We start from the raw sequence: 20,987 nt of genomic DNA, 5'->3' as shown, positions 1-20,987 counted from the left end.
TCCTCTTTGGCAGCCATAAACAAATTCATAAAAAATTGGAAGCAACCAGGCAGCAATTTGCAAAAGCACATCCAGAGATTTCGTCCAGAGGCTAAATGGGATTGAGCCATGTATCTGTGTTATTGAAAAAGAAATCTTCACCCTCATATATTTTTCCAAGAGTTCTGCTTGTGCTAGAAGTGGTGTATCTCCCTTCCATACACCAGAGTGTAGCAGCAGACCCCTGCCAATCTGACCTTGCCTTGCTGATTTTGACTTCCAGGCTTCTTCTCAGGCCTACTTGGTCACTGCAGGGTGTCTGGTCATCACTGTGCTGTGCTAGACCTGGTTATCAGCAATGAACCTCGTCAACTGCTCTCATTTAGGTGCTGTGGGACTGTATTGTTTGTCAGTGAGTTGTGCCCTGCCTGCTTTGCTGTCATACAACCTAAATGAAATTTGATTAAATTTATTAAATTAAAACTATCTCAACACACTACTTTAAAATATGATACTAAGACATATACTCTGCATACAGAGTCAGCACAAGATATGACTGGAATATGTGTTGGAAACCACTTCATATCTCACAAGGTTTATTAATATTTATGGCTCCAAAGGGTTTGTGCCTCTATATGGAGCTGTAGGTGTTCAGATTTCAATCACAACATTATGTTATTATCAATAATGCTAGATTTCATTGGTGAATGAAGATTATTATCAGAAAAGCACTTGTGTTCAGTAAGTAGTGACCAAACTATTAGAGAACAGCTTGTCTCTCACCTTCAAAGAACTCAATTTAATCTGACAATTTTTCAATTTCTAAATTTGTCAGATAACTCATATTTGGGTACACAGTGATTCTGTGATGGACTACATTGATGCAATGAAAATAACAATGCCCTTTAACTCTCCTGTGTTGGAGCATAACTGGAGCATGTGCAGCTAAAAATTAATCTCCAGGGTTGAGCAGACCCTGCAAACATATCAGTGAAGGGAAATTAATGTGCCTGTGCCAAGAACTTCTGCTTTAGCACAGAGGTGACTAGGACAAATTGGCCAACAGTAATTGCTTAGTAAAAGCATAGAAGAGGGCCAGAAAGCACTGTGGATTCAGCCTCATACAGGGCGTGATTCTGGCTCAGTAATCTCTGCCTGTGACGTCTGTCTCCTGGGAACTGCCTCAATCAAAACTGGTCTTAGAGTAAATCTATTGGTAGCCTGTGTGGAATCACCTTTGTTGCCAGTGTCAGGGGCATTGGCTTGCCACCATTGTCATATTAGTTTTTACAGTAAGTAAGCTAATATGGCTGATGCAGTGCTTCTGAGACATGAAGAATATTTTAAAATATACATGCATTTGTTGATACCAAATTGAGTTAGTGGTAAGCAGAAAGTGGATTGACTGCTCTTTTAAATTCCTCTACAGACTGAACTAAGCTTAAATGATGGACAGAAGATTTTTTGCTGAAAAACTACTTTTTCAGTCTTCCAATCAGAAAATCTTAACACAAAATTCAAACCATTTACAATTACAAAATTGTAATGATTACTTTTTAGCTTCCAGTATAGCTTTTTGAGGAATATCCAAAAAACATTATTTATCAGAAAATGCTGACATATGGGATAAAAACAGACTTTTGGCCCAGAAGCTTTATTTTTTCATTACTACTCAATTGAAAAAACTATACAAAATATCTAAAACTCTTGAAGTACTTCAAAGCTTATGACAGAAAATTGAATTGCAAATCTTAAAATTTTTTGCCTTAGGATATTTATTTATTTATTTATTTATTTATTGCAGGACTGACATATGTAGGAAAAAAACTGATGTACAAACACCCTAAGTATTCATGAAAGTAGAGTCTTACAGCTTGTTAAACTTTCTTTCAGACTGTGTACATAAACACAAATTTTGATTTTTCCCCGACTCCTACTGAGAAATATAGCAGCTGATTTTTTCATAAGGACAGAACAATCTGAATTTTTCAGATTGCTGTTGTTGTTAGATCAGGAAATCTTCTTGTGAAAATGAGCAGTCTTCAGAGGACACAACTTTCTTAAAGTTGCATTGCCATGATTTCTCAATCTCTTACCTTTTAGAACATGAAGTTTTAAAACTTTTAGAGGGCAACTCTGTTATTCTAATCTAATTGCTGAAGTTTGAATTCTTTACAGAGAATTAATGGGGTTTGTTCTCTGAGTTGCAGACACAATATATGTAAGAAGGATACAACAGAGAAAATTGCATCTTCTGCTGTGTCTCTTATAGTTGTGATTGGTTACTTCAATACAGCAATCACATCTATTTATTAGAGGAGATGGTCACAATAAAAGACTTTCTTCTTGTATTGTCTGAGGCAAGAGCATTATTCGCTTTCCCGTTCTTTCATGTTGTGGTGGGCTGACCCTGGCTGGATGCCAGGTACCTGTCAAAGGCACTTTATCTCTATTCTTGGCAAATTTATGGGGTGGGGTGATGTGAAAATATAAGGTAAGCTCCTGAGTTCAAATAAGGACTGGGAGAGATCACTTACACATTACTGTCACAAGCAAAACAGACTTGACATGGAAAAATTAACTGAATTTACTACTAACGGAACCCAGAGCAGGAAAACGAGAAGTAAAACAAAATCTTAAAACCCCTTCCCCCGCCCCCCCCCCCCCCCCCCCCCCCAGCTCCTCCCTCCTTCCCGAGCTCTCCCTGCTACCCTCCAGTGGTGCAGCAGTACAGGAATGGGGATTATGGTCGGTTCACTCCAGGCTGTTTGTGCTGCTTCTCAGAGAGAGGAGCTCTTCCCCTACTTCATTGTGAGGTCCCTCCCATTGGAGACAGTACTCTGTGAACTCTAGTGGGAGTCTTTTCTACAGGCTGCAGTCCTTCATGAACTGCTCAGACTTGGCTCCCTTTCCATGGGATGCAGTCCTTCAGGGACAGCCTGCTCCAGTGTGATTTCCTCCACAAGTCTACAAGTCCTACCAAGAGACCTGCTCCTGAGTGGGCTCCTCTGTCCACAGGTCTGCAAACCCCTGCCAGCAGCCTCCTCTAGGGTGCATTTCCCATGAGTTCACAGCCTCCTATCAGTCATCCACCTTGCTCCAGTGTGGAGGAGCTCCATGGGCTGCAGGGGCACAGCTGCCTCACCATGGGCTGCCCCACGGGCTGCAGGGGAATCTCAGCTCTGGCACCTGGAGCCCCTCCTGCCCCTCCTTCTGCTCTGACCTTGGAGTCTGCAGAGCTGCTCCTTTTGTTCTTACCCACTCCTCTCTGGCCACAATCACTGGCCATGCAATCACTTTTTTCCTCGTTAAATATTATCACAGAAGGATTTCTGCCATTTGCTGATGGCTTGGCCTTGGCCAGCAGGGCTCTGTCCTGGAGGCTGCTGGCATTGACTCTGTCAGACTTGGGGGAAGCTTCTGGAAACTTCTCAGAGAAGCCACCGCTGTAAGCCCCCACCTTGCTAACAAAACCTACCCCAGCAAACCCAATACACACACCAAGATGATGATTTTTTCCTCTTTATTACCCTTTCTCTCTTTTGTTCAACATTGCTATTATTAATTGCAATTTTTAAATTTTTTTACATTTTGTATATTTTTTCAGTAATTATAAGTACAGTTTTTATATTTGAAATTCCAGAGGACCCAAGCAAAAGCAGAGTTTCATTATGATAGATGTTGAATGACAAAAACAATTGCAACCACTTTGTCCCAAAAATCAAATTAACTAAGTGGTTTTATATATAGTTATTATCACATTCAGTACAAATAAGGAGAAATTGGCAACCCATTATATAATAATCCTAATGACAATTAAAGTATTTTTCAGGTTTTACATGAATTTATTAAATTCTGGCCTTTCTTTCTTTCTTTCTTTCTTTCTTTCTTTCTTTCTTTCTTTCTTTCTTTCTTTCTTTCTTTCTTTCTTCCTTCCTTCCTTCCTTCCTTCCTTCCTTCCTTCCTTCCTTCCTTCCTTCCTTCCTTCCTTCCTTCCTTTCTTTCTTTTTTCTGTTTAACCTTTTCTTAGATGTAATTTTAACAGGAACCATAAAACTTTTTTCCCCAGAAGTAGTATTTGTTCAATAAGAATGAATGAATGCACGTCAAATCCTGCTGGCTCTGACAATGACCCTTAATGTGAGGTTTCAGCTAATAGTTTCAGATGTACCTGCCATCCAGAATATAAGGAGCCATGTAGTGAAATTGCCATAAATCAGTGTGTGGCTGGACTATGTCAGAATTGATCACAATTCAGTGATCTCCCTGGAGAGTTTAAGTGTCACAGTCTGACTAGTAAAAATCACTTTTGTCATGAGGCATTTAGGTTTGTCAAAAAGAAATGTCTCAAGAATGTAAATGTGTCTCAAGAATGTAAATGTGGCATTTAATATATATATATTCTGTTGCTAAATTTTCATTATCTAAACTTATGAAGTGTATTTTGGATATCTGTACAGAAAAATAAATCAAAATGTGCTAGTATCTTTTTGCAGGAAATAGCATATTCTTAAGTACTGCAACTGAATCTATTTTGATGAGAAGCCTTATACATAACCAGATGTTTAATATTAAAATTGAGACCTGAAACTACTACCCTTTGTTCTTCAACTTAGTATAGTTACTTCTTTAAGTAAGCCAAATAATCCATGCTGTAATACTTTAATAATTAATTCAAAATACAGAAATAAAAGGATACATAGGTTAAGACCTTTATTTCAAATCTATAAAATTTTATGAATAATAATTTTTATTTCATCAAGGAACAAAAACCTGTTGTCTTTTCTATATTCATTATCTCTACTTTGATGAAAGTCACACATGCAACAGCTATAGATATATCTGTGTATAGCTGTCACCATCATTGTTCAGCATTTCCATTTTATTTCTTTATCATAATTTTTTATATTAGGTTTATGTAGTACCTCATTATGCAGATGTTAAGAGCTATTTACAAAGGCAAAAATGAGAGACTTAAATTTTTAATGGCAATCAACAAAGAGAAAAACTTCAGCTGTGCAAGAATATTGCACAGCTGGTGTTTAGAATGGATTTAGAAACTAAAATGACTGCATGTTTAGGGCAGTTTTAATATGCATTGCCTTGTATTTGTGCCTCAAAGGGTTGTTCAACAAGCCAGAATTTGTAAAATGCAGCATGTTCCAGCAATTTACCCTGATGGTCAGAAGCTGCTGCCTTCCCTCATGTAACAAGATGTTCAAAAGTTAAAAAAATCTTCCAGATCAGGAGGTCTTCAGTCATGCCTTAAGAACACGGTTTACATTTCTTTTAGTTTAAAGACTATGTACAAGCAGTACTGAACTTTTGAAATTTTGTATTTATTATACTCAACTGCACTTCATAAACACTATTAAAACTAGGTTACGTTTAGTTTTTAAAGCTATCACAGTATACTGTATGAATACAGATTTATTTGAACACCTTTTACTAAAGAGTCTTCCTTTTTGTCTAAAAATTTGACTAATACAATGTCAGATATGGGGCAACTCAATGGCACACTGGAATTTCATGACGATACCCATGCCACTGAAGCATGGCATTACGTTATAAATATAATTTTAGATTAAATGTGAAGTTCAGATCTTCAGCCAGATTTGGTATCTAAGTTAATAAAACACTGGAATTCATTATATTTAACTCAGTGAACCAAATCTCTCGTTTGAGTCTTTAGTCGATTTTCATGCTGCACTTGTTAAACTATAATAAATTTCCAGTCTATTTTGATCTTTAGAAAAATATTTAGAAAAATTTTAAGTGCTCAGCTAAGAGGAGACCAGAAAACTGTACATCTTATGCTTTAGCTCACTAAGTTTTTATGACCAAACCAAAATGTCTAAAATTTGAAAGTTCACATTTATAATCAGCATTTGGATACTAGCTCCACACTCATGGACTGATTTTTCAACTGCTTTATATCACTTAGTTAAACGTGTTTATTACATTTCAAAAAAAAAAAATCAGTCAAACAAAAAATAATGACTTGCAAGTATTTATTGTGTACGTTCAAAAAAAAAAAATGCTGTCTGTCATCAATGAAAATTATTATTTCCTTGATACCCATTGTATTTTGGATGCTTTATTTGAAGTACAGCTTTATCATTGACTTTATAATTGCAACTTTGTTCCATTTAGAGTTGTTTTGTATATGAAACTGAAACTTTCAAGGAAACTGGAATATTTTACCGTATCATAAATAAGATTTCAAAACATAAGCACACATTTAATTGGTACATAGTATGCATTGGTCTATCACTTGTCTGTTTTCTCAGACTAAATGTAATAAATTTCCTAAGTCATCTGTTACTCTATTTTTTGACAGGTTTTACTGGTGAGTTATGTGAGGCAGATGTTGCCGCCTGCCTATCACAACCATGTGGAGCCTCCAGCATCTGTAAAGACATTGTGGGTGGCTATCTTTGTTTCTGTGCTCCTGGTTTTATAGGTGGGTTCATAGAAGTGATGTTTAACATATTTCAGTTAGTCCTAAATCAAAGAAAATAAGTTTGCTTAGAAGCAGCAATAGATAATTTAGCAGTGTGCCTCTGATTCAGGCAGAAACAACTTTTGTTTCCTGGAACACAAAAGTACTTGGCTGAGTAAGAGTATTCAGCTGTAAAAAATACTGACTACAAGGGACTATTTCCACTCCAATTACTCTTTATGCTGTCTTAGGCATGGTGTCTGTCTTACACTGATGTGATTTGAACTCCCAGCCATACGCAAGTTTGCCTTAATTTATCTCCTTTGTGTTCTCTGTAATAATAAGGCTGCAGTAACAAGGCTGCTAAACATACATCCAAGATCCTGAGCAGGTTTAGCTACTCATGTTTGCATCTACCCTGCAGGCCATTGTCATTAGCCTGATTGGATTAAAATTAGTTTGGCTATGTCAGCATACTGACTTGGTATTTTAAACAATGTAAAAAAAAATCTTTCTCGATACATATATAGGTATTTTCGATGAACTGTATGGTGAAATAATCAAGGGCAGTAGGAATTCCCTAAGTGGCAGATCAGCTGTGCTGCCCAGATCCATCCTAACTCCAGGGACTTTCACAGGGCTCCAAAAACAAGAATAAGATGACTCTAAAATCTCCCCCAGTAGTCAAGGAGGACACAGACAATCAGAGGAATTGAGATCTTGAGAAGACTGCATAGCTCTTAACTTGCTGTTTTACATCCTTACATAGGCTTTGACTTAGATTAAATAATCTGCAATTTAGGAGCTGTAATATGTGTTTCTTTAATGCAATGAAATGCTATCTCCTATTTCTATGGTTGGTTTATTTTATTATTACACAAAAATAAAGTAAAATTGTATGATGTTACTTGTGATAATCCTTAGTGAGATTTTTTTTATTGAAAAATTTGTTTAAATTCTTATATTCATCTACATAACAGTGGATCAGTAATTTATTTTTTTTTCTGATCCACTAAACCCTCAAAATCCCTCTAAAGCAATCAGGAGCTTTATCTATCTTGAAGCATTTGTAACTATTAATATCATGCCAGAAAAAATATTAGATACGTCATTCACAACTAGAAGTCAGCATCAATATTTTTTCCCCTTCATATTTACAAATGCATGACAATATCTAACTTTCTGATTTTTAATTTTTACAAAATAAGAAAATATTTGTCCATAATTAAAACATTTCCCAATATTTCCCATAGAGATCTTTAAAACAAAACCATGAATTTATAAATTAATGAAAAAATAATATTATATAGAAAGATTGTATTATTTTAATTTCTTTTTCTTGGAAACTGTATTAATACTTGTGATGATTTAGGAAAACTCAAGGCTTTTTTGCCCTTAAAATATGAAAATATAAAAGTGTTTGAGTGCATCTCTAAAGGACTCTACAAAACATTTGTTGAACATTATATTCTGCATTTGTCTTTAATCAACAAGAAATTAATTCCCCAAAGAAAATTTATGGCTCATTGGTAAAAGCTCGTTCTCTGTACCTAAGCTCAGTTATTTCATTTTATTCTTGCTGCCTGCACTGATGATTCACCATTGGCATGTTCCTAATTAAATGAATCCTTCCCTTGTTTCCAGGTCATAACTGTGAGATTGAAGTGGATGAGTGTCTTAGTGACCCTTGTCACAATGGAGCTACTTGTGTTGACCACCTGAATGCCTTCAGTTGCATTTGTCAGGATGGATTTGAAGGTATAAAAAGAACCCCCTACAGAATGATAACTTTGTAAACTTACTCAGAGTTTTACACCATTTTACTTAACATACAAGATGAGATGCATGTATTCATATATGGGTGTCATCTGAAGTCAAAACATGTCAGTTAGAAGAAATGTATCTTGACTAAATTACCTGTTTTGTTTTCATGATAGCATGGAACTAGATGTCTTCTGCTAACTGGTGTCTTGACTGTTGAAAATAGATCTGTGGTGTTCAGTGAAATTCTGCAAATGGGAGATTTGTTTCCTTCTATTAGAAATAGGAGACTGTTTTCTGCAAGCTTTTTAAATATTTCAAAGCTTCAGTATCCTTGAATTGAGAAAAAACTCCAACTGTGTGTTAAAGGTTTTGGTTTTGGCATATTTGTACAATTTATATGAAAAAATTAATTGCTTTGATAAGAGGATGCATTAAGAGCTGCAGTTATGCTTTCAGCTTAGATCAGGATTTTAAAGTGTATCCATTTTCTTTTTAAAGCACCATTTTTTAAACATCATGGATATTTAATAATGAAAATACAAATCAATCCATAATTCAAATGTCCCGGTGCAAAATAGTACATTTCTACCACTCATATACTCGGGAAAAATATTGCTTGCATTTTTATTTCTTTAAATGCTTTTAACTTCCCAAATAATGAAATTGATGCAATTTTTCATTTATTCTTCAAATGATAAAGAATTTGGTTCACTGAAAAATATTAGCAATAAAGTATTTTTATACTTTGAGTAGTTATGTGGGTTTTTTATAGTCTAGGTTGGAATACATTTTCTCCTTGTCTGTAACAGATTACTTTTTCACAGTTTTTTTTTGGAGTTCAACTTCTGCCTTATCATGAACATGAGGAATATTTCCTCTCACACCACTGCAATTATTATACTTAATGCATATTTAATGTATACTTAATATATAGTTAATTATACTTAATGTAACTTGGTTTCCTATCTTCTATATTTATATAATAAGAAAATTGTCTGCTTTAAGCCTTAGTAAAGTATTTGATGACTGTACTTTTAATGTGTTTGAAAAATTAGTGAACAACTTAAACGTTCACTAACTAAAATATGAAAATCTGTAATAAAAAAACCAGATTTGAATCTAAAAAGGGTGTCAAATAAATTCTGATGTGTGAGTTATATTCAGTTAAATGTTGGTCTTTACCTAAAGGTGCTATGGAATAACTTATTTCCCCCTTCCTTGATTCTACATTCATAGGTACAACTTGTGAAGCAAATATAAATGAATGCCAGTCTTCTCCATGTCTTCATAATGCATCATGTGCAGACCTCATTGGTGGCTACAAATGCGTCTGTCTACCTGGTTTTACTGGTGAGTTGTTTTCACAGTAAACCTTGTTTTCCACATCCAGGTAGTCCACAAAGCATCCATTAAGACATTATCAACTAATTTGCTTGTGTTTTATTGTCATTTCTCTCTACCCACCCCGGTCTAATTTTAATTTACATTCCAACCAACTGGAACACTGACTGCATCTGTAAACTACATAGCACAAGACAAATTAGTCTGCATTTAAAAAGGCCTCAAACCTTGCACAGATTAGGAAGACTAGTTACCTTTAACAACTCAGATATAAGCTGGTATGTATTTGTGGTTATAAGAACAAAATGGATGCTGATATCAGTAGTGTGGCTACTTACTTGGCTGATGTACGTCAGCTTATCTTCACAAGTTGCGTGAAATTTTTGTGGTACAAATGAATTAGAAATTGACACCTGATTTTTTAGTAAGTGTTCAAAACTTTCATCTTTTCAAAGGTGCAAGATGTGAAACTGATATAGATGAGTGTGCTTCATTTCCCTGCAAGAATGGAGCCACCTGCATTGACCAGCCTGGTAATTATTTCTGCCAATGTGTGGCTCCTTTTAAAGGTAACGAACACCAAGGGAGAGGGGAAAGCAAAAATAATTAACTTTAGAAGGCATTTCTTTCACTTGTCTAAATGCATTTCAGTCTTGCTACAGCATTAATAGTCCTTCACTTCTCAAACAAAGCTTTCAAAGTGACCAGCCACATATGCCTTCAGCTTCAAGTAAAGTGAAGGAAACATTGTTTATACATCTGATAGGTTTGTTCCTTTATTAAACAAAAATCATGCTTTAAAATCAGTTTGTTAACAGAATAAAATTTTATATGCAGGTAATAGGAGGTACATACCATTAAGCTGCCATCACAAAGACTGGTTGATTTTCTACACAGCTTTCTAATTTTATTGGCATTCTCTATGTTATTTTAACATTTTTAGAAAACAATTTATAGCAACCTTGGAATCCAGAAACTGATTATTTCTCTTGATGGTTTTAAAGTAAATACACTCTAAATTACAAAGGTTATTGTCACCTTTTTCATATAAATTTTGGGGTTAAATTTTAAACACTTACTGCTAAAATAATTTGAAGTAACAAATTGTGTTGTGCACTTGAGCAAATCTAGTTCAAGTGATAGTCTCAATTAAAAGCACGTATTTATTTATAAGTTAAATATAAGCACATTTTAAAATATATTATTATATTATATTATAATATAATGTAATATAATAATACAATATAATAATACTTCCTTAAAATTTCAGAATAATCATTAAAAGACAATTTTCCTAGTATGCTGAGAGCAGGACTTTTCCCCTTTAGGGAAGGTGGTTGAATAAAATTTATTATTCATGAGCTCATGAACGAACACTGTTGTTTGTTCTTATTATTTTAATTAATGGTCAAAATTTAGTTTGTCATTTTTGTTGGTCTTAATTTATATTCTACTGAATAAAATCCAGTACAATAACAAGTAAATGACTACTCCGGTATCAGAATTTCCTCTGTGCAGGAAGAGGTAAAATAATTTTCAGTACATGGTTAGAAAGACTAGTCTCTTGAGTACGTCTTACAAAAGGAACCAGATTTCCAGCAGACTTTGATATTCATTTAGGTATTTAACTAAGTAATTAAAAATTCAGAAAGTCAACCTTTTTGTAATAATCCTTCAAGAGACAAGCAGCATCTCATATGCTCAATGGAAAAGGTTAGCCCTGCTAACAAGACTCATAACATGTACCTCAGATCCTCTGAGAACATTATAGGAGGAAGTAGTTAATGACCTGCTGGGTCACTGAGACACAAGTCCATGAGGCCAGATGGGATCCACCTGAGGGTACTGAGGAACTGCCAGAAAAGCTCACCAAGACTATCTCCATCATTTGTCATGTTAGGCTAGTTATGGCTAACTAGGAAGGTCATAGATGACTGGAAGTTGACTAGTGTGATGCCCATTCTCAGGATGGGTGGGAAGAAGGATTCAGGGAACTACAGGCTTGTCAGCCTGGCCTCAGTATCTGGCAAGATTATGGAACATATTATCTTAAGTGTTATCACATGACACATACAGGACAATCCAGAGAATCAGGCTAAGACATGTGGGTTTAGGATAGACAGGTCTTGTTTGACCAACCTGATCTCCTTTTATGACCAGGTGACTCATCTCATAGGTGATGGGAAGGCTGTGGATGTTGTCTATCTGTACTTCATCAAAGCCTTTAATACTGTGTCCAAGACCATAATCCTGGAGAAGCTGGTAATCCATGGCTAAGACAGGTGCACTCTTCACTGGGTTAAGAACTGGCTGGATGGCCAGGCTCAGAGAGTGTTGGTGAATAGAGTCACATTCATGTGATGGCTGGTCACTAGTGGGGTTCCTCAGGACTCAGTATTGGGTCCAGTCCTCTTCAACATCTTTGTCAATGATCTGTGTGAAGGGCCCAAGGTCACCCTCAATCAATTTGCAGATGACACCAAGTTGGGTGAGATTGTTGATCTGTTGGAAGTTAGGAAGGCTCTGCAGAGGGATCAGGACAGGATGGTTCAGTGGTATGAGGTTGAATAAGACAAAGTGAAGGGTCCTATACTTCAGTTACAGCACTCTATTTATCCCTGCAGGCTGTGAGCAGAGTGACCAGAAAGCTGCCCAGCAGAAAAGAACCTAGGGTTGACAGAGTTTGAACATGAGCCAGTGTGTGTGCCCAGCTGGCCAAGAAGGCCAATGGCATCCTGGCCTGTACCAATAGGAGAGTGAGCACCAGAACCAGGACAGTGATTGTCCCTCTGTACTCAGCAGAGCTGAGGCTACACCTGGAGTTCTATGTGCAGTTCTGGGCCCCTCACTACAGGAAGGACATTGAGGGGCTGGAGAATGTGCAGATAAAGGCGACAGAGCAGGTGAAGGTTCTGGAGGACAAGTTATGTCAGGAGTGGCTAAGGGAGCTGGGGTTGCCTAGCTTGTAGAGGAGGCTCAGGGGTGACCTTTTCGCTCTCTACAATTTCCTGAAAGGACATTGTACCAGGGTGGGGGTTGCCCTCTTCTGCCAAGCAGGCAGCAACATAAGAGGGCATGGCCTCAAGCTGAACCAAGAAAGGTTCCATACCAGGAAGAATTTCTTCACTAAAAGGGTGATTAAGCACTGGAATGAGCTGTCCAGGAAAGTACCAGCATTGCCATCCCAGGAGGTGTTCAAGAAAAGATTGGACATGGCACGTAGTGTTGTGATTTAATTGACATGGTGGTGATTAATCACAGGTTGGACTTGATGACCTTTGAGGTTATTTAGGTCCAACATAAATGATTCTGATTCCATTCTAATTTTTTGGGGGGCTGGATGTGCAGGCTGTTTACTTCTTTAGAGCTTTATTCAACACCTTCCAAGATCAACTTCTTATACAGATTTGGCCTAGATTTATATGGGTATAAATAAAAGTAGATTTAGTTTTATATGAAAGCACTACCTCTGTCTCACACCATCTGTTTATTTAGTGTTAAACTGCTGTAAATGTAGCCTTTAACAGATTCACAGCAAGCCAACATAATGGTTAGTTTAACTATGTTTTTTAATTGTGTAGATATATTCAGGGTGCTTTAATTAACAGCTTTGTGTGCACTAATTACAGATTACAGAATTACTTAGTTAAGAAAGTACATGCATGATGTTAATGGCAAAAATTATATAGGAACACCTGTTTTGGTTTTGAGTATTTTCACAGATTTGCTTGCTTCTGATATTATATTCTCAGTGGAAAACAATAGATGCTGTATTATGAATGCTGTCATTTACCTGGAAAACAATCTGAAGATGTATTTCCATAGTATATTGCAATGATTTGATTGTTCCATCATAAAATCTGACTTGAAGAGCATGCACTATTGCTAGGAACATATATCAGCAACGTGTACCTGCTGATCATGATATGTACAGCAGCCCTCTGCTATATAGAATGTGGAAATAAAGAATTCAGAGCGTCATTTGGACATTCAGATGCCTCTATAATAACCCTGTCAGATTAAGCTAGAAATTAATTCTGTATATAGAGACTGGCTTAAATACATTTATGTTGTTTTCATTTTTATTTCCTTAACTATTTTTATTTGTTTATTTTGACAAGGAGACTAAGGAAGATTATGACCAGAAAGTTTTGATTTTTCCTTTTTCCTTTTTTCATTTTCTCCCATTTTTCAAAAAGGAAAAACAAATTTTTGCTTTTTTCGCATTCAAGTCTCCTGAGAGCAGGATAGCTACTATTCATTTTTATGTGTGGCAAAATTTATAATATCCTGAATGGCTAATTTTATATTTTAAAAACTTATACTAGTTGTATGTAAATATTAAAAGTAATCAGAAATTTAATTAAAGTATTACTGTGTGCCCATGGTTTCTTGTATTACTCCTGGGAGGAACAATGGGTTTCTTTGGGTCTTTTAAAAAACAGATTTGTCTACTTAGAGAAATGTTTTGACTCATTCCTTTGGCTTGTATAGAATAATGGAAGACATCAAAGGCTTTTAAGAAAAATGATGCTTGGGTAGTGATATAGGTCTAGATTGTTATTCAAATGTCTCTAGTCCAGGTTGTGAAAATTAACTCTACAAGTCTGATAAGTGAATGAAGTTTTACTTCTTCTGTGGGCACCAACTCTTTTTTAGAAAATCCAATTTTCATAAAGTGATTAGAGAGCATTGGGGAATTTTATCTTCTGATTCTGTTGGTGTAACCCTAATAAAACTAATGCATTCCTCTCTATCAGTGTTCCCCTGAGAGTGGATTTCCTCCCATGTAGTGTAGGCCATGGTCTTTTTATAAATTCTAGTATTTCATTGGTATTTTTGCCACTGAAATTACTACATTTGACTTCCCAAATGTTCAAACTTACAGCTTAAGGGTACTAGCAGCCCACCTATGTGTAATTCAAGAGAAAACTGAACGAGCCTATATGACTTTTAGATATGAAATAACATCCTTTTCAGCATCTAATAATGTTCTAATTACTAAATATGATAGCTGAAGTATTTTCATCCTATTTCAGTCAAGTTCCTTGTCCTTGTAGAGTTGAAAATTGATTTTCTCTTTTCCAAAATTATTGAGTTTTACCTGTAGTCCCAATATGGTACAAAATAATGAATTTAAAAGTCTGTACTTTTATATCATAATTCCTTTGACCTTGATTTGGAGAAGGCTCAAGATTTGATTAACAGAAGAAAATCTATACCATATTATGTTATTAATCTGGTTAGAGAAAGAAATTACTGTGTAAATCCACAGAAATCCTAGAAATTACTGAGCCTCACTGAGCACTGTGACTAAGGTTAAACAGAGAAAAAAATATAGCATATAGGTCTGTATAATATTGCTATTTATAATAGTTATCTATGCCAGAAGTTCTGTATGTGTTTGTGAACATGTTCTAATTAGTCAAACATTAGTCAAATCCACTTATAAAAGTCCAGTTCTCTGTTTCTGTTGGCTTTCAGCAGTGTTCTGTCACTAATCTGTATAGTACAAGTCATTATCACATCTCAAGCTGTAAAGCTGAAATGGCCATGCTTCCACTTTCATATACTGCAGTGTGATATTCTTTACATACAGGACTTAACCTTAACATGTCTGGTACAGCTGCTTCTGCTTGGTTGTAATATATGAGTACCTGCAAATCTGCATTTTAGAAATGTCTCCACTTCCACCTATTTTCTATCTTAACTGAGGTACAACAGAGATAGTCATGTATCTTGGACATTTTGTATCAGTGGACATTCTGAAGTTCTTCAGAAACAGAGAAGAGAGAAACTATTGCGTTCCCTGCTGACAAAGCAACAGGAACTGGGAGAAGGAAGGAAGATAAACTTGATTTGGATGGAAGACAAATAAAATATTTTAATATTCCAAATATTATTAAGAGTTTGAATCATTAGAGTGTCTTAGCTGGGAAATTATTGTAGTAATTTTTCTATTATGATATTTATTCTAAAATTGAAGCCGTTCTATAACAGAATCACAGTTATTAAAGAATTGATGTTAAGTCCTTGGGCAGAGAGCAGAAGGAGTGAAAAACATATGGTGAAACTGTATCTCATTTAGGGGTCTTAACAACTTTATGGAAGGTAGAATGAAAACTCCTATGACTCTATCAGAAAATACTGAGTTGTGCCATTAAAAATTCAACCATATTCAAAAACACTGTAATTAGTAAAGGTTATGGCTTTATCTATATTTATATCCATTCTGCTTTTATTGGTGGTTTTAGTGTTTCATAAGAACATTGAGGTATATTCAAATATTAACAGTTGAATTCACAGTAATTTATGGACCTTACTGTTCAAAGCTTTGAAATGCCAGCATATTTTAAGCCACATCAATGAAGTTATTCACAACTGTTAGACAGCAGTCCTTGCTGAGAATGCAGCAGAGCGAGTTTGTCCCTGTATCAGGCAAGCTGCTTTTCAGCATTCTTAGCATGCAAAAGGTGAATGATCTCACTACAGTGTCTAGACCAGCTCATTTTTACAGAAGATAAAGTAAGACTTAAGAGGTTGCTTTTTTCTGCTTTGGTATTATTGATAGCTAAGAACAGATCTTGCATTTCCACACTTGCAAAATTTCCCCATTTTCTGCACTTGTATTTAAGGCGAAGGTAAAACTAACTAACATTTCTACGACACATGGACTGATCCACTTATCTGTTGGTCCCAAAGAAAGCTCAGGAAGGAAGAAAACATTAAAATTCTAGTTTCTATCAGAGACTATATATTGGATATGTAATAATCCTGTGGGAGTTGGCATGATTTTTTTCCTTAAAAAAAAAAGAAAAGAAAAACCACCAGTTGTTTAGAAACTTGTTTTTTAATAAATGGAGCAAAGATTTTTGTTGTTTGATCCACATTATTTACATGAGTAATTTAAAAAAATGCACTGTATGCATTTTGTCTAGATGTTGCTAATATGACCTTTTAAATCAAATATATGCAATTGTAGAGGAAAATTGAAATTCAGTTCTGACGAAATGTCTACTTATTTCTTGCAGCCTTAATGACATGTCTCCAAATGTCTTCCAATTAAGATCAAAGCAAAAATGGTAATTGACCATCAAACATGTTGCAAAAGAAAGTAAACTAGTAAGAAAAGCAACTCATCAGAAAAGAAAATGCTTAAGTCTATCAAAAAACAAGAGTAATAATAGAGTTTTCGTCACAGGACACTCTATTATGGGAGCAGCTAATTACAAAACAGATAATAAGTAAGAAATGTAAGTGCTCATAGAGGCAAAAAGCTAGAGTAGAGATAATGGAGCAATTACTTTCTGCTGTTCATAGGCCAAACCTCATTCTTTCCTGTGCCAAGCCCCATCCATGCAAACAGGCAGTTTACAAGACCTCTGTCTCTCTTTAGCATATCTCTGTGTTGGACCATAAACCACTATATTCTGTTCAACATCAGGTTTTATCCTGCTGTGCCTCTCTCTCGTGACACTGAAAAGCCAAATAAAATTTTATTAGGGGAAAAATGAAATTGATGCATAGAGATATGAAGGACCCTCTGTATCACATAGGAGCTTTTTGAGTGAAGAGAAGCAGAGTGGCCATGTTTGGGTTACATTACCTAGAAATCATGCATTGCCTCTGAACAATAAAGGATATGTAATGACTAAATGGAAATCAGTATGAGCTGGACTTGCTGTTGGCTCATACATGAAGTCACTGCAGGACTTTGGAATGTTTTTATGATATTTCTATTAGGTTTTGTATTGTTCCTAGAAGCTGCCATCTAGGTTAATAAACTCAGCCGCCTCTGTGTCCAAAATTAAACTATTCAGAGAGAAAGCCTTTTTCCTAGCCATCTCTAGTATCTGTTTAGGTGCTTTTGGGTATGTTAGATATCCACAAGGGTCTGGCAAATGTACCAAGGTCTATAGGAGAGCTGTGGCCTTTCAGAACAGAGCTGAGGACACAAAGGTATCTCTAAAATCTGTGTGTCTGATTCTGTCCATACAAATTCAATGAGGTAAGTGCTGCAGTTTCAACTCTGCTTTTGTTTGCACCACGGGACACATCTTGATCCACAAGAAAAACTCTCTAAGCCTTTACAGCCATGAGTAATTTGGGAATACTTTGTGTGTAAATCCGGTCACTTACAGCCGATAAGGGGTTTGAATTTCATCAGTCATTCTGTGAGAATGGTGTACAAGATCCTCTGTTCAGGAAGTAGATTTAAGTTATGGAGATAATACAAGTTCTATTAATTGCAATTGGAAATCTGGCCCTTTGTTTTCCAGAAAGGATGTGCAAACCACCATTTTTAAAGACATAAAACCCTTTACAGGGCTCCAATTCCAATTATGAAGGCATTGCTCTTGCTCAAAGAAAAGCTTACCAAATTTCAGAGGGTTTTTTTTGACTAAAGATGAAATTTTTTTAGCTTTATTTTTCTATATAGAGCATATTTATGGCAAGGGGTCATCTGCCAATACAAAAAATAAAAGTAACAAAATTATAATCTTGGTATCAAATGCTATAAATAATATCTGTCTAATCACTCAAATTTTAAGAAAATAAGAGTGTGATCTTGGAACACAGAAAAGTTTGAGAACTAAAGGTAGCCATTATTGCAACTCAAACTGACACCCACAAGTCCTAGGCCATAGGGAAAATGTAAAATTGATAAAAGTTTTCTGTAAGTTTTCCACACATTCTATTTCCTTCAGTTGAATGCTGATGCAGATAAAATAAAAAATGAAAATAAAAGCATTCCCATATTTTCCAGTATGAAATAATTTTTTGTTAATTATTTTCCTAAGTGAAATTCTTATTTTTGTTTCTGAGGAAGAGTGAAGCATGTTTTCATGTGAAATTCACAGATGTGTATACAAATATATTTTCATTTTTTATTAATTGTAAACTTGTATATTTTGAAGAAAAAATTGCACCTAAATAATATATTCAACTTCTGCTTTTTTCTATTTTTACAGAAATTTATACAGGTATGGAGAAATCATATATACATCTCTGTGTGATCTTCATTTTAAAGTTTGCGATGTGGGTCTTTCTCATACTCTTTTTCAGTAGTGTTGCATGATCTGCATTATAATACATAATTAAGGAAATGTATTTTTACTTGAAAAGTGCTAAGTATTGTTCTTCAACTATCCTTCCTTAAAAAAAAAAAAAAAAAAAAAAAAAAAAAAAAAAAAAAAAAAAACAAGTATAAATTTTCAGTTAGTATGGATTTCAGAGAAAAAGTCTTTCCACTGTTTATACACAGAATTTCAAAGCAATATCCTAAATGAAAAGTAGAATTTGGATTCCAAAGAAAAGAATGGATTTGCTATAAATTTGAAGTGCAAGAAAACACTGTATGGTTTTAAACTATTATTATAATACTCAGCTTAATTTCAAGTAGTATGAAACTATGCATGCTTCGGCTAATTTTCTATTTTCAGCCCACTTTCAGGGTATTTATGGAGTTTTATTTACTTTCATTAGTTTTCAATCATCTCAAATTTTTTTCTTGTGTTCCATAGCAGATCAAGATAAGCAGACAGTTTTTAAAATAATAGCAAGCTTAGAGGTACATTTAAGTTTCTCAAAGCTTTGAACTTTCAATAGTGACAATCTTATCTTTAGCATTAAGACATTTAATATTTATAGTTGCAAGGAACTCACAGTTTAGGTATCTAACTTCTTGCTCATTAGTGTTCCTGAGATTTTATGGTAAGTCTATGAAAGCCTTTGGGAGCAAGAGCTACTGAGCCGTGTAAAGGTGATGAAAACAAAATCACATATTTCTCTGAAGTGCTCAAATAACATTTGATTTTAAATTGTCATATCCACTCATTTCAGAAGGATAATTTTGGAAAAAACAGCAAGTTGCATATAGACTGGGGGAAGGGATTAGGGGGTGGGGAGGCATGTTTTTACATAGCTTCATAATGCCTTTGTATGCTGGGTTTTCTACCATAACTAACTGTATTTATTTTTATTGTTGAGAGTTCAGTTAGCCTAATTTATCTTTTAAAAGAGTAGTGATTATTTTCAATGTTAAAAGTGTCTCTCAGCTCTGTTGTTAAAAGGTAAGTTTAAAAAGACTGAAACAATGCTGTTGCTGTGATGTTATCACAAAAACACAGCACTGGTGCTGCTCCTACTTGCTTGTTCTTGGAAGTTTCTTGTCCTCATGAATGCATATTTAACACCATTATCAGACTACTTGTTATAATTTAGGAAATTGCCATCCAAATTGCACAATTGTTTTTCTGGTAGATATTTTATTTTCACTATATTGTCATAATTGTATCATCAGTCTGAAATGAGATGGATTTTTCAGGCCATACTTTAACAGGAAAATGCTGAATTTGAAAACTGTTGTCAGATTTCATTTCTTAAAATGTTAGTAGCAAATGTTTTATTTATTAGGTTATTTTCCTAAAGAATAACAACATTGAAGAGATGTCACTATTGATTATAGAAGACTTCAGTACCACACATCCAAACATAGATGTCCAAATTTATGCTAAGCAAATAAAACAAACAAATATCAATAGTTTCACATAAAGAAAATTTATATCAGGTAATTTATTTCTATGTAATTTTAATAAATTAGGCTTTTGACTTTTAGTAATAGCTTTAAAAGGACAGGCTTTTTCAGCAAAATAAAATCTATTTTCAGTGTTCATTTATGGTACTTAGAAATTCTACCCTAGAAGTATTATAAGCAAATGCAGTAGAAAAGGAAACTTGTTAATATCAGCAGAATGAAATTTCTGAATATGCAATATGCTTCTCACTCCTAAATAAAAAAAGAGAGTATTTTCCAAATAAATTATTCATTTTTTGATATTTGGTAGGTTAATAGAGAAGCATACTATATGCCAATAGTATATGCTTATATGTAAAGATGTATAGTACTTTATGCAATACATTGTGCAACTGTAAAGGAAATTGTCTTTCAGCTGACTGTTTAATTTAATCATTTGTGCATATACTTCTGAGTTTTGTTCAGGTTTATTCTAACAGAGAGACATTTAGTTGCCTATTGAAGACAACCTATTATTGCAACCAATAAAATGCAGCCAAGAATTAAACAAGCAAAAAGGTTAAGCCTGTCTAAAGGAAATAAGCACAGTTGTAAAGATGAGCTGAACTTATTAATTATTTAATTAATTTCTGTGATGAATTCTTGCACGTTTCATCTGTTGGACATCCTCTTTTTGCCATTTAACTGTTAAATGAACATTACCTTTTTACTCCAAACTTAAAAATTCTGATATGTCAGTGAAAGAAGACAGTTTATAAACAGTTTTCCTGGCACAGCATTCCTTTCTGTCAACAATCACAGACCTGTTGTTTCAGAAACTTTTCAGATCAAGTGAGAAGTTTCATGTTTAGCACAAAATAGATGTATTGAAATCCATCAGCTACAGCAAAACATTTGTATAAAAATATTTGTACAGAAATTCTT

The 20,987-nt window shown here is 34.8% G+C and overlaps 1 protein-coding gene across 1 annotated transcript in view; it reads left to right on the top strand.

Moving 5' to 3' along the window:
• Nucleotides 1-20,987, top strand: part of EYS (eyes shut homolog) — a 718,715-nt gene that overhangs the window by 204,130 nt on the left and 493,598 nt on the right. Inside the window, exons 15-18 of the mRNA XM_066314978.1 lie at nucleotides 6,320-6,442; nucleotides 8,066-8,179; nucleotides 9,422-9,535; nucleotides 9,982-10,095. Coding sequence (XP_066171075.1) covers nucleotides 6,320-6,442; nucleotides 8,066-8,179; nucleotides 9,422-9,535; nucleotides 9,982-10,095 — 465 coding nt within the window. The remainder of the gene's footprint in view (nucleotides 1-6,319; nucleotides 6,443-8,065; nucleotides 8,180-9,421; nucleotides 9,536-9,981; nucleotides 10,096-20,987) is intronic.

This window comes from Sylvia atricapilla, chromosome 3 (assembly GCF_009819655.1).
Source record: "Sylvia atricapilla isolate bSylAtr1 chromosome 3, bSylAtr1.pri, whole genome shotgun sequence".
In the NCBI taxonomy this organism is placed as follows: Eukaryota; Metazoa; Chordata; class Aves; order Passeriformes; family Sylviidae; genus Sylvia; species Sylvia atricapilla.
Note: the sequence above shows the minus strand (reverse complement) of the source record. Positions and strands in the feature narration are given on the sequence as shown.